The 17,475-nt window shown below is 40.3% G+C and overlaps 1 protein-coding gene across 3 annotated transcripts in view; it reads left to right on the forward strand.

Moving 5' to 3' along the window:
- Positions 1-17,475, forward strand: part of MTCL1 (microtubule crosslinking factor 1) — a 110,790-nt gene that overhangs the window by 67,793 nt on the left and 25,522 nt on the right. Inside the window, exons 7-9 of one of the 3 annotated variants that reach the window (XM_050891486.1) lie at positions 6,606-6,728; positions 9,585-9,815; positions 11,439-11,627. In XM_050891486.1, the coding sequence (XP_050747443.1) occupies positions 6,606-6,728; positions 9,585-9,815; positions 11,439-11,627 (543 nt within the window). The remainder of the gene's footprint in view (positions 1-6,605; positions 6,729-9,584; positions 9,816-11,438; positions 11,628-17,475) is intronic. The other 2 variants (XM_050891483.1, XM_050891484.1) reach the window with 2 other exon arrangements.

A 17,475-nucleotide genomic window follows, 5' to 3' on the forward strand; every position in this document is an offset into this window, starting at 1 on the left:
CACCATAGCCTGACAAGGAACAAGCCAGTAATTATAATCAAAGGTAGAGAATAGCCAGCTTAGGTCCAGATGTGCTCAAAAGATGAGCAAGGCTGGGGCTCAAATGGCCTAACTTGAGAAACTGTTGAAGACTAAGGTGTTTGCTTCAGTCAGGTTTACTTAAGCAACAAAGAACACTACACTGCTTTACGCTGAAACTTTTCAGTGGATGGGCAGCCAATTGAAATCTTATAATCTGTAATAGTCAAACCCAAGTGAAGCAGAAGATTCCTCCAAATAATTTTGTATGGTATCATTTTTAGTCTCTTCTTTTTAAATTTCATACACTGCACTAGCAAAAACTACCAATTTTTTGTGCCAGATGAATGAGCAGGAAAAAATATTATTCAAATACCAAAGGAGTTTGTTTATTAGCACAGAAATTTCAGATGGAGACTCAAACCTTTCAATGCCCGTAGCAGAGATGGCTACACGTAAGCCGTTATCTGCTTTAACTTATGAAGTGAAAATATATGCACTGGCCAGTGGATGACATTAATTGATGATCTTCTTACTGCATATGGACTTTCAGCATGAGAACAACACATTTCATTTCAGTGAGGCAAATGTTTTCTTTTTAAGCAAGCAAACCCATTTTTCTAAATTCATTTTTTCCAAGCTGAATTTTAAATGAAAATTTTCCCAAGCAATACTGAGCAGCTTCCTTTTAGCCATTTCTCCTTTTTTCAAAAATGAGCATCGTGGGAGCGTAATTGTTTGATTAAATACAATAAATGCAGACTGACTTGTGCTTGAAACTACCCTGTAGCCTAACTGTAAACATCTGCCTTTGTTTGGGCTTGGCAGTGCAGTTGTTAGTGCAACAGTATTATTAGAATGTATTTGCATGTTAAAGAGGTGGGTTAGAGTCACAGTCCAAGGGAAATTATATCTTGAAATTGCCTTAAGAGCAGGGCTTTGTTTTCTTGCTGAAACAAGCCATTCAGCTGCTGTTGCGGAAGGTTGGAGCCCATTGGGGTGGATGTTCGATCCATTATTCATGATTTTAGCAGAGCCGGGTTATGGTGGGAGGGGGAAATCATTCTTTACCATCCAAAGAAAAAGCGAGTGAACAAGTGAGACTTGCCCTGACTAAAAGACACGGAGGAACTAAAAAAGGTAACACCATGCTTCATAGAGCAAACGCCTGGCACAAATCGAAGGATTACCATGGCAACAAATGGGAACCAGTGGGAAAAATGGTAAATAATTTTTCATCTGGTGAATTTTACCCTTTTTACCAATGGAATATCCATAAACAAAAGGCAGTTTCCTTAAGCAGTCTCCTCCTGTTTATTCAGAAACAAGAAGACATTCTGGAGAAGAAAAATTTCACTCCTTCAAATGACCAAATATAGTTTGTTGCAGTATTTGATACCTGATGCTCTAAAATGGAGCTGTATCTCCTAGCTCTGATTGTTCCTTCACAGGGTATCAGTTCTGCCCTTACCCAAGTAAGTATGTATCACCAAAGGCAAAAGCACTCATCTTTGCATTTCAGATTTGGATTATTTTCATACATGGCTTTTAAAGACTTGCACATTTGTTTCTGTGTAGAAAAATGCCACAAAATCTCTGACACTCCTAGGCTATGGAAAAAGAATCACTGAAGTGAATTAACTTAAAAGGAACAAGTTGTGACCGGAAAATTAAAATAAAAGCAGATAGGCTAGAGAAGGTGAGAGCATGTCTTAAAAAGCAAGTCTTCCACAAAGTCTAGTAATAAAGTAGGAAGAGCTCACACTGAAGAATAATTTCTTCTAGCCTGTTCTTAATCTGTTTATCCATTTTCCTACTTATCATGCCCATAAGAAGTAGAAAACATCTCTATTACTCTAAGTTAATACCTGGGTTAAGTGTGGACCAACCAGATACAGTGACGTGCAAGTTAGGTAAGTCACTTTACCACCTGCTTTGAATCAAAACTTCTGTATGGATCCATTTTGGACATGCGAGGAGAATTTTCGTCTATATTTTGAATGTTCTATTTTTAGCTGGTTTTGGAGTGTCTGTGCTCCTTCTGTGCAATTTTCATAATTCCACGTGAGAGCTTTTCAGCTGGATGGCTTTTGCAGCAGCTCCCAGCCATGTGCTGAAAATTTACACATCCTTTTCTGTTGCCCTGATTTAAGATTTTGTTTTCCCAGAAAGGAAACAGTGAATGTTTTATACGTTGTGACTTTTCTTTCATCTGAAAAAAAAAAACCAAAAAACAATAACAAATGAGGACCACATAGAAAGTTGTATCCCTTGGTGTCCACTATTCCTCCAATGCAAAGTTGTGGGAAGAAAAAAGACAAACTGGTGCTGACAGTATTCCTTCCCACCAAGATTAGGAGTAGCAAGAATAATTTACTTTGATGAATTGTATTCTTTCTTGCTATGCAAGATTCTGTAAAGGTTGACAATATAATGGCTTAAAAGACCCTTTATGATGTAAATCTGGATATCCCAGTCCTAACTGAACTCGGTGACACTTTGTGTACTATGCATACAATGGGATGGATTTTTAAAGACTTGGAGCAAAGTGTTCTGTGTTTTCCCAAAATCAGAAACTCTCCATATAAGCACAGACAAATAACCACACAACTGCCTATTGTACACTAGCAAATGGCATATACGTCATTTATTTTTAAGGGGTAAGGAGAAGAGTACATCTCCAGAAGCAGCCTCTGAGAATTCAGTTAGATGTGTATTGCATGTAAAAAGTAATGCAAAAGGCACTGGAAGTTCCTTTCTGATCTGGTTGATAGTATGCATGCAATGGTCAGCTGTCATGTGTGAAAAAGTAGCAGTTTTTAAACTGTGTGGTCAAATGTAAGGTCCAAATATCAAAGCATTATAACATAGCATTAGGGGAGCAGCATAAAATGTTCATCTTTTGGCTTCCTTGGAATTGCACACAAATGCTGGAGAGCATCTTTCTACCCTGCCTCCTCAGGCCTTATTTTGTTCCATCCCTCCTGGAAAAAAAAAGACTAAAAAGAAAGATTCCATGAAATTTGATGTTCACAGTTGTTGCATGTAAACTGATTAAGTTTGCAGGCAAATTGAGATTGTAATTAGCTATGGTAAAATGGAGAAAACAGACAAGTAAAACCCAGCCATACGTCACAGTGCATGGCAATCATGTAAAAACAAGTCATGGCAGAAATGTGGGATTGTGTGAGCTGGCAAGTAACCTGAAAAGCCGTCAACACGCTGAGAGGGGCAGAAGGGGGTCGGTGCAATGAGGGAGCAGTGGTGAAGCCTCCAAAGCATGGATGACTTTTCTCTGCATATCCTCTTGAGGTAAAAACATTGGTGTAGATTAGCTTGTTCTGGAGTGATAACAGGTGAGAGAAAAGGACTCAGCAGAAGGACTTGGCACTGCCTGTCCGAGAGGATGGGAGTGGAAGTGGATCTGGAAATGCAATAATTGGGATTCATGGGAAATTGTCAGTTTGTGTCGAGCTGTGGATGAAGTGCAGCTGCTTCTGTGGCACTGTGGTGGAGTAGCATTAGCTTGTAGTTCCCATTATAGTATGGGATGTCTTGTTGTATGTGAGTTTGTGTCTGTTTCTGTGGTGTTGGTACTTGTGTGGTGGCTGTCACATTCGGGGTGTTTTCTGTTCCTCGTGTAGTGCATTTGTTAATGAGAACAAAGGAGACAAAGAATGGAAGTTAACAGGTTATCAACTTTTGTGTCCATTTTGTAGCAGTGTTGTTTTCCAAAACAAAACAGAACCACAGTTGTGCCACAGACTACACCCTGCTGATTACATAATAGGGGCCTGATATCCACATATAAACATATAGACGTCCATCAATGCAATGCCAGGTACCTGAACTGCATATACAAATATCACGATACATTTCTACATCTTCTTCGTTCACGATCCAGATGTTTATCAGCAATCTATTAGGTGCTTAAGTAACCTTATCTCCCTTGATTTGAGCAGTACTAATCCCAATGCTTCTAGTAGAAATGACATTATATGAAATTATGGACTATGAAGAGTCCTCAGGTTGCACTGGAAGGCAAAAAGTGTGCAGCTCTGCATTCAAGCATTAACTGCTTTTCAACACGTTTACTTTGCTGCTTATAAAAATCTATCATCCTTAAAGAGGCAAACCAATTGTAAAAAAGATTTGCACTGTCTAGTGTGCATGTAATAGTCTATCTGCCTTTATGATGTATTTAATCTCTTCCTAGTAATTCCAATAGTTATCACATAATCCCAGCACCCAAGTTTCCTGAAACTTGGCTTTGCATGGGCTGCATGTTTATCAAAAAATTGCATGAGTTTATCATTTTCTTGCCCTAATTTTGCAGACATAAGGTGTTGTCAGTATATACGTAATTATGTGATTCGAGTGAATACTAGTCTAAAGTAGAGAAATGATCTTTTAGCAAATCAGTGTTCACTGGAAAACACAAGTGTGAAGTGAACAGTGAAAAATTCAAACCTTACCCTCCTGGTAACTTTTGCTGCTCTGATTCAGCTTCCAGTTTCCGGAATTCCAAGACCAATAATATTTCTATCTAAATGTGCAGTTGTATGACTGTGAGGAGAGTCATATTAAGATTGGTTATGCTTCCTATATATTTTAAATTAACAATGTATGCGTTTTTACATGAATCATACTGTTTCCATTTCTGGAGGCACGTAAGATTTTTTTAAGTGATTATTGCCAACAGAAGAGCGTTGCCATGTTGTATCTGTTTTCACCAGATTGACTTTGCGTGATTTTGGCTGATTTTGAATTCACAAAAAGAAGGAACACACATTTTTTTAAAGTACACCTGAATTAACTAGGTACATTGGTTCTTATTTACCATTTTCCTAAAGAAGCCAGATCAGAATAAAAGAATGCATAAATTTCTGTTAAAAGTAATTTTTCATTTATTGGATGAGAAATCTAAACTGATATACCTGTGCGTAACTGTCTCATGATTTACAAACGATTGTGCAAAACTGGCAAATCCCATGGCAAGCAGTTCTTTCCAAATTACTTGTGAGACCAAATTTTGGCCTTGTGCAGTACGAAATGCCTGCAGACACGTTAAGGCATAAGATGAAATCGATAAGGCAGATAATGTGCTCTTGGTCTCTTTACGTGTACCTTGCAGAGGGCTGGAAGTGTCTCTTCCTCGGGTACAAAACAGACGTGCACAAGTCAAGTGAATCAAGTAAAGAAGGAACTGACAGGACCCGGAAAGTATATGTAGGGTGATTTTCGTTGTTCACCAGAGTATGGTCCTGCGGGTGGTTTATGGGATACTTCCATCTGCCTTATCTCCTTTTTCCCTAGAGGAGGGGAGGAGCGTCTGTTCCAGTGACAAATACTTTTTGAATAACCAAAAGTGTCCCAGCAAGGGCTGCCGTGGCCCAAACAGCGGCAGCAGCTGGTTTTGCTGTCGGGAAGTGGGAGGAGTGCCTGGGGAGAGGAGACGGGTGCCGGGGCTGATGCCGGAGGGGAAATGGCAACGCAGCCCCCGAGAGCAGTCCCACGACCTGCATTACATCCTTGCAGCTGCTGAGGTTGGAGCGCGCTGGACGTCGGCCAGCAGAGAATTTGGGATTACGCTTTGAAGCCTGAAGCGATCCCTTCTTTTAATGCGTCTTTACTCTGGGAAGTAGGAGTTTGGTGCCGTAGTGTTTTCTGTGGTCACACATGTGAAGAGGACAGCATCTTGCCGAGCATCACCTTTGTACAGACAAATCAGTTCTAGCTCCAATGTGAGAGACACAAAATGAAGGGCATAGAAAGTTCTGATCAGGAATATGTGCCACAAGATTAATGAACATAGTGTAAATAATGAGGTCTGACTGCCTTCTTGGGTCTTTATTTTTGAATTAAGTAACCTTCAGAAGTAAAGTGGATGGGATGCCAAACGTAATGAGAACATAAAATTGGAAGTATTAAGATTAAAATAGTGTTGGACCTGAAGGAGGAGATACTTAAGCATTTTGGTCAGGCTCACACAGCTTATCACCGTGACATTTGTGGAGTCATTATTTTGAGTAGAAATCACAGAATGAAGTTGACTTGTGCAGAGAGCTGCCCTGTATCTGAAGAAAGGGACCTTATATGCTTAGTTGGTTTAATAAATGCTATCCCATTAACTGCCTAATCAGAAGCGTTGCAAATGAATAAATAATTAGGTTCAATATATGTGCATTAGATGCATCTTCTGCAGAGATGTTAAAATTTTATAGCTTTGATTATCATAAAGAAATACGCTGCCAAATACGTAATCCTGTAAATAGGAGCTCATCTGGCAAACGTCATTGATGGTGCGCTGTCTCAGCTACTCAAATGCAAACCCAGAGCAGAGGCCTGAAGGGAATATCCAACGTGTAACATCAGCATCCCAGCTTTAGTTTTCAGAAGAAGCCACACAGGAAATTCCCACACATATTTAGGGCATTCCTATTTATTTGCACACTGTGCTTTGGTTTTAACTATTGATAACCGTGAGTTGTGCAGATGTCTGTCCTGCAGTTCTTTCCTTTTTTCCTTTTTTTTACACCACGGAGACATGTTTTCTGCTAAACCTATCCCTTTGTCCTGCTGATCAGCTCAGGGATTCCCATGTTTTACCTGTACAGAATGTATCGATACAGGAGCTTCAGGCTCAGCTTGAGCAGGAGACGAGACTTCACCGAGAGGAGCAAGAAAAGTTTACAGAAAGGATCATCCAGGTAAATACGAAACCTGCCTGCTGGGAGAGACGCGTGACCATGACATGTGGCATGGACCTTGTTTGTCAGGACCATGGGAACTTGTGTCCTGATGGCTGTGCCTGTTTGACCTCATCTGAATAAATGAAGAATCTGGAAGTTGGGGAAATGTAAACTCAAGCCTATTTTGCCACTTTGAATCTGGCTTCTCTGCTTGGTGGCGAGAAGTTTTGTCCTCCCCTGTGCGGGGGAAGTTGAGGTAGAGATGTGAAATACTGCATGGGGAATTATATCAGCCCCTTCAGCTCTCCGTGAGCTGGGGAATGGTGCGTTTGATCTCTGGGAGCAGAATTTGGCTCTGTGCCTTATGCTGACCCCTCCTAGCCCAAAGAAAATCCAACACTTCTCTGAAGTTGGAGGAGTTGTTACACACTCATAACTGAGACACAAATCAGGACTTTTTTGTATTTCTCAGTACCCCATGCTTCCAACCCTCTTATTCATAACTGCTGAATAAATCATATTTTGTTACATGGGCTCCCCCTGCTCTTTTGAAGGCTGGAACAGATTAGTCAATCGTTTTGTGATCTCTAGCTCCTAGAGCGAAAAAAATCTGTTGCTAATTTTTGCAGGCTGTTTGGCTCTTAACTGAAGTTTTCTTTTTAAATTTACTTCATAGACTAAATTCAGCATAATTGTTGCATAGTGTAAAGCATTTTTCCTTGTGCCAGCTAATCTCATTAAGCCCAAGTGGTATCTCTCCGTTTTTCATAAGTAGCTTTAATTTCCAGTTGATCTCCATAGGAGCTTTCTCATGGAGGCTTTTGAAGGCAACCAGTAAATTGATTTCCTTCCTAGTTGCCTTGGCCATGAAAGCTTTTTGGAAGCTATGCCTGCCTCAAAGTTCTTTTCTTTTGCAATAGCTATCCATCAAAAAAGCATAATACTCTATGAAGCTACCTCCACCAGGGTCTTCTGCAAGAATTTGTGACCATGGGGATTTAGATCATAACAGCTTGTAAAAACAATGAAAAATGCAGTAAAATCAAAGCTAGCTATTCATGTTGACAGCCAGTAGAAATAGAAGAATAAAAGCATCTTCTGGATTCTTCATTTTTTCCAGATTATGCCCATCCTGTTGATATTGTTCCTTTTTTATCATCTTCCAGGATTTCTGGTGGAAATGACTCAGATCTTTGCTGTATTTAACCATAACTTCATTTGGTGGAAGAACTGCATCCACACAAAATCTATTTGTTTCTTCCTGTAAAAATTAAATTTAAAATAAGCCCCTTTTTTACTATTTCATTTTTAGCAATGTTTAATGACATCAAATTGATGTGTGCTAGCAGTGTACAATCTCCATGAGTGTTATTAGGAGTTGCATGTGTGGTTTTTGGGCCATTATAGCTAATTTTGTTCCAGACTACTTTTAAGCTGCATTTGAAACTCATTTAAGCTAGCAACTACTGTAAATAATTTTAATTTAATCGGGAACTTTTTAAGGCATAGTAGTGTAGATGCTGAAAATTTGCATTGGGCCAGAGCACATAATTTAAAGGGCAGGAAAGTTTTTAGTAAACCATCTAGTATGGACCAGTAGCCTCTGACAGAAGCATCTGAATGTTGCCATGAAAATCAAGCATCTATTTCTTAGCAGTATTAATTGCTAGGTGGTCCATGCTCCTAAATAAGAATCTCTGACGTATTCTTCATTCCTGTGTGAATGTTGTTTGTTGCAGAGTATGTTCTTATGGTTTAAGTTGTTGTGGTCATTAGTGTACTGTGGCTTTCATAGATTTCATCTATGGAGCCGGTCAGCAAAGGGAGAGGCTGTTGTTCCGCAGAATGGAAAATAGTAGAAACCGGCATCTGTAAGCAGTGGCTCTGTACTCATTTTCCATCTGCCTTTTCTTGATCAATGTGAACCACAGCTTGGTTGAAGCAGAAACACTATCATCTCATCCATGCAGAATGTGAGATGTTGTACAACTAACTTGTACAGGTGCTATTGGGCACAGGTCATGCCATGGTTTGATTTTGACATATTGAGGGAGAAGTCACGTTTAAAAAATAATGTTTCAGGTGGCCTTGTGTTGAAACAGATGTATTTATACATGTGCTCCAAAGAATGAGCTTTTCTTGGTGCTTCTAGTACTGAAACTGAGACATGTTGAATGCCAAGTCGCAACCTATTCCTGTCTCTTCAGTTCCTGCATGTGTCCCTGATCTAGTCATATCAGAATGAGAAACTGTTTACTGTGAGTCATTCAGATGCCTCCAAGTATGAACTGTGAGAAGTGAGGGACCAGTAGTTGTATCTGAGATACTGGATGTGGTTCCTTCAGAAGTGTTGCCCTTCCAGAAGCAGAGGGAGACGTAGCCACAGAGGAAAGGATGAGTCTGTGGCTGGGGAGGGAAGAGGCAAGGATAATATCCCAGGTTGTCTGAAGGGCAGCTGTGGTCCCACCTTGTAGGAATGGCTGCAAATGCATGTAGCAGGTGTGATATGTGCAGCAGTGTGGGGTGGTGGGTGTGCTGGGAACATACTGCAGGGATACAATCAAGAGAGGGAGGAAAATAGTGAGTAGTATAAAATGTTTAAGCAGCAGCAGAGGTCTCGTGCATCTCTAAAGTAAATGTCCACCTCCACAGCAGGTTCCTTGGATATGGTTATCTAAGCAAAGCTTATCGGCTGCTGTCCTCTAATTTCCTCAACAGTCATAACTGCTGAGGAACTTATGGAGCCAAACTCAATAGCTGCTCACTACTGACGAAAATTAGAGATTTCAGTTTGTCTCACCCAACAAAGTACAAGTCCTAGAGACCGCCCCAGGACACCACTCCATTGACATGGTGTCTGTCATTCCATTAAAGCTGGAGGAGGAGCATATGCAGACCCTGCGGAGGAAAGACTTGGAAGTGCAGAGCTTGACTTTGCAGAACAAACTGGAAGAGAAGACCTGGAGCCAGGAGAAAAGTCTGCTGCAGCAAGAACTCAGGCATTTCAAGCAGGACACCTTTCTCCTGTATGTCAAACTGAAGTGGCTGCTGAAACATTGGCGGCAAGGCAAGCGAATGGAGGAGGAAGGAGAGGACATATTAGAGGTAACTGTCCCACCTTATTAACCCAACGAAGTTGCAAGCAGTGGGGTACTGGGATGTCCCTTCTTTAAGTGTAGACTTTAAATATGATGTGGCATCAGCAACTTTATAATTACACATAGATTTAAAGGGGATTCAAATTAAACATGAAGCCTTTTCTTAAGTTGGCTTGTGCTAAAGTATATTCTGCATGATATGCTACAGATCACCCATCTTTAAATCTAAATCCTTAACTAGTACAAACATCTGGTCCTGAAAAACTCTCTCATAGTAAATGAAAATTTAATTAGGTCTGAAAGATAGGACTCCTGAATAATTTTTGGAAAGAAAAAAAACGTTAGTGAGCTGATGGAGTTAAGTGTGTTCAGATGGATTGAATGCTGTCATTTTTCTCATCGTGTGCACGGTGTGTTCCCTACAAAGCCTTCAGCAATACAGATGGAGGGAAGCTCTGTTTTCACGTTGGCAGGAGAATTATACAGCTTCTTGTGGGAACTTACAGTGAATCATTCTTGTTTGTTCCTCTTCTCCATACACACGTCTAACACCGTCAGCAGCAGTACGCCAGTAGTCATCATGGTGATTTTCCAAGTAGTGACTAAATTAAGATCAGGAATTTCAGAAGTACATAACAACCTGGAATCCCCAAGCTGACACATCTCAGCAGGGGTGTGATTGCCAACCAACATGCACTGTGAAGAAAGGTGCTGCTCAATTGTGTCGAGTTGCACATCCAGAATTACCATTTGCTTTGGAAATCTTACCTAAAGAAAAAATAGGTTAAAAAAAGTGTTTGCCCTTTCTGACATTTTATACAAAATTCTTGAGAATAATAGATTTATTTTGCAGGTTCATGCAATTCTGAAACCATTTGCTAAGGCAACTAAGTAATTTTTCTCAGTATTTCTGATACTTACGTGCCTGGTGTTTTTCAGTGTTTGCTGCATTTGGCAGTCCAAGTAACCTTTCAGGTCTGGTACGAGTATGCTTAAGTTGAATACTGCAATGCTTTGTATTCTTAGATAAAGGGTGGATGAACATCTTTACCTTCATCTGCTGTGGTAATATGAGTCAGAAACAAGAGATGAGTAGCTATTTAGAAATAATTTGCTTCTACTTTACTTCAGCAGTACTAATTTGCTTCTGTGTAAACTAGCTCATCTTCTAATATCAAAATAGCTTTCATTTTTTCACTGTTTGGATTTTTTGACTCGTTAATTTATAATCAATCCACCTCCAGTCGTGATTGGAGTCGTGTTTTGCTAATGCATTAAAGTGCTAGATTTGGATACTTCCTGATCTCCATACCTTCATCAGACAATACACCAGTGTCTTGTATAGTTTTTCATTAATGCATGATGGATTATATCCATCATGCTACATTACACCCATCTTCTCAGCTGCATAGATCTCCTATTTTGCAGGCCTGCATAGTGTTGTGTTCACATATGCAACATGTCATATATCACCCAAAGATCATTTCCTGTAGCCTACAGAATAGAAGTCAATATATCCCACCACAGAGATGCAAAGGAAGATAGTCCCTTCCCTTAGCCCTTCAACAGATTTCTGTCCCTGAGGTAAATGGCAAAGGAGTGTTGATGTGTCCCATCTCTTGCATTTTAGATCGAGCACCCTGAGGCCCTCCCAGACTTTGGCATTCAGTCTGAGCAGAAGGCGGATGATGCAGAGCGAGAGGAGGAGGAAGAGGATGTTGTGTTTGCACTGACAGATTTCTCCCAGCGTCCAGCCATGGAGAACACTGATCATGGACCACAGCTGCAGACTGCAGAATTACTGCAGCAGCAGAAGCAGGTACTATGCCATTTGTATATCACGCCCTGGGAATGGAAACTGTGGATTTTCCAAGGGAGTTCATTTTCTTCTGCTGCTGTGTTAAATCACCTGGAATTATACTTGTAAAAATACTTCTAGCAACACAGCAATTACAGTGGATTTCATCCATTATATTTATATTTAATCAGGAGCCACGTGATTACTGTTCTCCTGTTGGCAGATGCTATCAGTGAAAAATCCTATTTCCTCTTGTGGCTGTTTGCCCAGAAACGTCTATCAGTATGTGATGGTTTGCAGAATTTACATGCTCCTCTTGCCTAAGCACATCTATTGTATTCTGCTGTCAAGCTTTTAGCAAGAAGAGGTGATTTTATTTCCTTTAAATAATTTAAGAAACTAGCACATGTATTTAATGTTTCCCTTAGAGATGATGGGAAAACAATGCAAAAGTTCCTTCCTGTCACTGGGCTTGTTTTTAAATGCCTAAAAGCAAATCATGCTAACTTTTCCCTGACATCTCCTGTGCCCTGCCTGTGTGTGTCAGAGCACTGCCATATATCCTAGCTTTTTCCTTTGTGCATTTAATATACCTGCAGTCCTAACAATAATAATAGCAAACATTCAAAGGGGACAGACTTAAGGCTTCCAACAGTTCTTCAGGAGCATCTTGTATTCTTAAAATGGAAAACGTTCAGATGAGAGCATCCTGTTACATGGAATTATTTGCAATTATAAGTAGAATGGAGGAAGAATTCTGTGTAAAACACAAATTCAGTGAAAAAGGTCTTGAAGCTTTATGCCCCATCTCTCTCTGGGCCTTTGACTTGGGAGCCCACTCCACAGCGAGAGCTCTCAGACAAATATGTACTCTCTATGATTGCATTACTTTTTGCTGGACTCGCCGCACGATCTGGGGATTGTGTGTGTCTTTGCATTTCAGTTCTTTGCCTTGAATTCCCCAGACTCTCACGACTATGTACAACCTGTTTGCTTATTATCTATATGGTCTAATAGATATGCAGCAGGCAACAGTAAGTGTCTATCCTATAATAAGGTTAGGCCAGTGCTGGGAGATGCACAGGCTGTCTTGCATCCTACCTCTCTAGTTCAAGATGTAACTTCAGTTAGAATCTCTGTTTGAATAAAAATAGTAGCGATCTGTGGTCTTTATGCTACTTGATATTCTGCTTTAAGTTTATATCTCTTTTGCTTTCCTTTTTCATAGTGCTAGCTGACAACTCCATTCTCTAGCTATTATTTTCTGTGAAGTGTGCTACCAAGGTAGTATTCATTTGATCAGTTTGGCATTTGGAAAGGTTCCATCTTGCCAGTCACCGAGACCCATCGCTGTCACCCTCTCAGCAAGCTCTTCTCTGGTAGAGGCTGAAGAAGGCCATGGAAGAGATGCTCCTGAGCACGTCATTTAACTGCATTCCATCTGTAGACTGATTTAATCTAGAATAAGTAAAATAAATATAAACCAACATACTATCTCAGTACAAACTCTGTCATGTACTAACTTTCCATATAGATCTCTTAAAAAGACCAAGAACATTCAAATAAATTATGTCCTCTTTGGAATAATCATTGCTTAGGCATTAATCTCAATTAAGGTGGCAGAAGTGGGAAGTAGGATTGCTTATAATTCATTTTTATATACATTACATGATGTTCTAATGCAGCAGTTAAAGAAATGATCCATAGGAACAGACCACATCTCAGTACCCCTCTTGATAGTGAATAGCGCATCATATCCAAATGGACTTGTGAAGGTAAAATAGGTTTCTTGCCTTCCAACTAGGAAAAAAGTGTTATTTCAACACTGCAAGAATGAGTAAGTTTGCTAAATATTTCTCATTTTAAGCACTATTACTTGTTTTGCCCGCTCACGCTAGTGAATCTTCTAACAAGCACTGTGTTTATTGACAGGCATGTAAAAAGGGTTTTCAGTGCTACAGGGCTTGTATTTGTCAATGGCAAGAAAGGATTATGATTATTCTCTGGCACAGAAATAGGAAGCCCTAGTGTAGGTTAATTCTGATGCTGTCATAGATTCGGGGCATCAGAAGTATCTTCTGGAGGACCGCGACAGAGGAGTAGCTGCCTGCACACCTCCTGCGCCCTCGAGGCTCTGACAGAGCCTTGCTCTGCCCTCACACACCTTAGTATCAGTTGGGCCTGAATTGTCCATCTCACTAAGGTGGATGGCTTGGCCCTGCAAACCTCCTGTGTGCAGGACCTTTGCTGTGCTCACCAACCTCATGGACCCTGGTCCTTGCTCTACACACATTACAGACTTTCACCCATAAACGTCAGCTCCACTTAATTCATGTGTAATCCCAAAACACATTAACTAAACAAAAATAGAGCAAGAAAACTCTTCACCTGTGTTGTCCCAGCTTTAAAAGCTCTGAGAGTATCAGCAGACCCAGAGCACGTCCTTCCTGAAGGGGTGGATCTCAGCAGTGCTCACCTCTCAGTATACCACTGACTAGTCAGGCTGCGCTGAAAAACACCCAGGGTTTTGGGGGTCTTATGCAAGTTTCTTAAGCCCGTAGCTGGAAAAAAGCACTGTTTATATGGGGAATTTTGGGTGAGTGGAGAAGCTGGAAGTCTCCAAGATTTGCACCTGCCCAGGAGAGCCTTAAGTTGCTGGTTCTGCCTGGCAAGCTCCAAGATGAAATGCATCAGCACTTGTTTCACATTAGGAAGGAAATTTTGTGATAGTCTAGGAGTGACTGAGATAACTAGGTCAGAAAAAAGAAAGGGCTTATGGTAACTTGAAGTAACCTGTATTTATTTTTAACATTTAATGTTAATATTTAATGGCTTGTATTTTCAGCTTGCAGTCTTGCTGCTGACTTTCTCACCCTGCCTGAAAAGTAGAATTGTTTTGAGAAAAATGATAAACCCTGAGGCCTTAATTTCAACAAGCAGCCTTTAATTTTACATTATTATGGTTTGAGGTACTCGACTTGGTGGAAAGTACATGTCTCACTTGTCTGGGATTTTTATGTGGCTAGTGTGTGGAGGGATGAAGGCATAGCAGAGGAGAAAGGGGAGAAAAAACATCAGTTGATGAGAGGCAGAGTAGATGGGGACTCTGAGAAGGGCCAATTCATCTTTCTTTTCATGGCATTGTCCCTTGGCTGGTAGCTGGGGGCACACTGCAGAAAGGGTCGAAAAAGGAACTGGCAAGGCTCAAGAGCCAAGCGTGAAGTCTGGTCACGGGCAGGAGAGAAGCAGGCGGGTGGCACAGTAGAGGAGGGCTTGCTGTAAGTCAGCGTTTCTGTGTGTGTAGTAAGAGATGAAGGAGAAGAGCCTGTGGAAAAGGAAGAGCTTTGGTTCAGTTGAGCAGAAAGGGTGAGATGCCTGTTGGATGGTGTAAGATCAGGGGAGTAAGAAGAAAAGAGTTTACACATCTGTGGTCCAATGGAAAAAGCATTAAAAAACAATACACTCATGTTGTTGCTGGGGGGTGTCAAGAAAATCCCCAATTAGATCTTTTTTTGCTCATACAATATTTGCTTTCAAAGCTTAGCTAAGAGAAAAGTCCAAAGGAATAGTAATTAAGACCTAAATATACTGAAATGATTTGCACCAAGATCCAGCTTCACTTTTGCCTAGATCTGTGATTAGACAGAGAAAATGCACAGTTCTCGTTCACTGTTTAGGCTCCTGACCTTGTGTTTTTAATTGACTGCTCTACTAAACTGCTTGTAATACCAGACTGTGGCTAAATTCGTAAGTGAAATTCTCAGAGAAAAAAGAATTGTGATTAAAAGCAGAACCAAGCTTCAAACAACTGTTCTGGTCCCAAACTTTTCTAGAGCTGGAGGCTCCCATCTCTGGGGTTGACTCAACTTTGTAAAGACTCCAAAGTCCTGGAATTTAATTGAGGTTTACTACATTAAGTTTTTACTTATTGTCAGCTGTTGTTTCCTTTACTTACAAATCCTGAGCTGTGGGTACAACAAGACTTTAAACTGCTTTTGTAATTCTCTTGTCTTAGATTAGTTGTGAATCAGTCAGATTCCTCCATGCTCTAAATTTCGGTAACTGGTAAGGTACTAAAGAGCCAGGTCCTCGCATGGGAGACTGTCCAGAGAATCACAGCCATGCCCCATTTCTTCTGCGCGTACAACATCCCTGGGAGGAAGGGGAAGACCATAACAATCCTTGTTAAGTATCTATGGGACTTACTTATTCTTATGTAGAAGCTGTTTGGCAGTTTTTCCAACAGAAATCTAAAGCATGTCTAGATGTGAGTGCTGTATTTCAGAGCACATTGTCTCAAAAGTACTTTGTTCTCCAAAAACACTCCAGTTTGGCAAAACAGAAAAAATAATCTAACAGACCTCTCCAACTTCAGACTGTAAATACAAAGTCATGCAAAAGAGACTTCTCTGCAGGAATTAGAAGTATGTAACCAAAATTGGATTTATATTGTCAAGTTAATTAAAATCCCAGCAAGCCCAGGGGGCACCTGGGGTACTTGTCTCATAACAGCAACATTGATGTAATGCCTCTAGAAATAAGACGTGCCCTCATCCCAGTAGGCTACAAACCTGCAATGAGGCTCTTTTGGCTCCTCTCTATACTAGTCCATCACTTCTTTCTTTGCAAAACTCATTTTACAGGACTCTAAAGCTATCAAATGTATGCACAGGAATGAGGAATGTAGCTTGCTTTAGTGTTATTTGGTTTTATTTTTCTTCTGCCTCATTTCCCTCATGGAGCCTTTAGACTACTTTGCCAGAGAAAGGTTTATGCAGCATACCAGAAAACACAGAACGTGGCTCTTGAATGAAAGCACTTCATAGACATTTGGGGTCAGGGTTTTCAAAGAGGATGAGGCCAGATTTTGATGCGCTCAATACCCAGCAGCTCCTGTGGTGACATTAAGGACAAATCTTCAAAAGAGCTCTTATTCTCATTACTACACAAGGGCTTGAGATGTTTGGAGAATTTAGCCTTAATTGGGTATCAGAATGAAAATTCATGGTGGAAACATAAAATCTCATTACATATTGAAAAGCAGGTGATCTTATATGCATGGTGGAGACTGCTGCTGTATAGTAGGAAACTGCTAATTGGCATTAAATGTTAATGGAATTAATTCTGCTTCTGTGGGTGCGTTTTTTATAAAACCCCATGTTGTACACCATCACATTTCATTAGCCCAAACAGATTATAGGTCAGTCAATGAGCACCTGCAGTCATTTCCCTGCATCTAGCATATTTTTGCTGATGAATCAAATGGCTTGGAAAAAGTAGACCACATTTGTTTGTTTTTCAAAGAAAAAAGGCACCGTGGTATGTCTGATTAGTGATAACAAAAGTGGGTGAGGTGGGTTCAGTGATGCCAAAAATCTGATGAGCATATGAAATCAGCTTACTTGTCTGCATAAAATTTTATATGTATTGTCATTGAAAAAAGCACATGAAAATTATTTAGATTTTTGCGTACATCTGTTTACTTGACTTGTCTACAAAGAAGGCCCCATGTAGGTACTTCATGAAACACCAGATAAGAGGAATTGCAGGAAGCCTCCACTTGGGAAAATAAATTAAAAATAAAATCAATTAGACTATCATGCAAGAATCAAGACAGCTAATCTGAGTTAGGCCTTCCCAAGGAAGCTAACGCATTCATGAGAACCAGGTGTTTAAATGCTGAATTTGTTGACTAAGCTTTCCCATTTTTCTGCTCATGCTGTGTCTGCTAATCAAGTATAATGTTCTTAAAAGTCTCTTCTATTCAGAATAACTTGTCAGATACAATCTCTGGCTACTCCCTGGTCTTTGAGAGGCTCATTGGGAATATTTGATTTGAATTTTGGATAAATAAATCATGTTACACATT

This window comes from Gymnogyps californianus, chromosome 2 (assembly GCF_018139145.2).
Source record: "Gymnogyps californianus isolate 813 chromosome 2, ASM1813914v2, whole genome shotgun sequence".
Taxonomy (NCBI): Eukaryota; Metazoa; Chordata; class Aves; order Accipitriformes; family Cathartidae; genus Gymnogyps; species Gymnogyps californianus.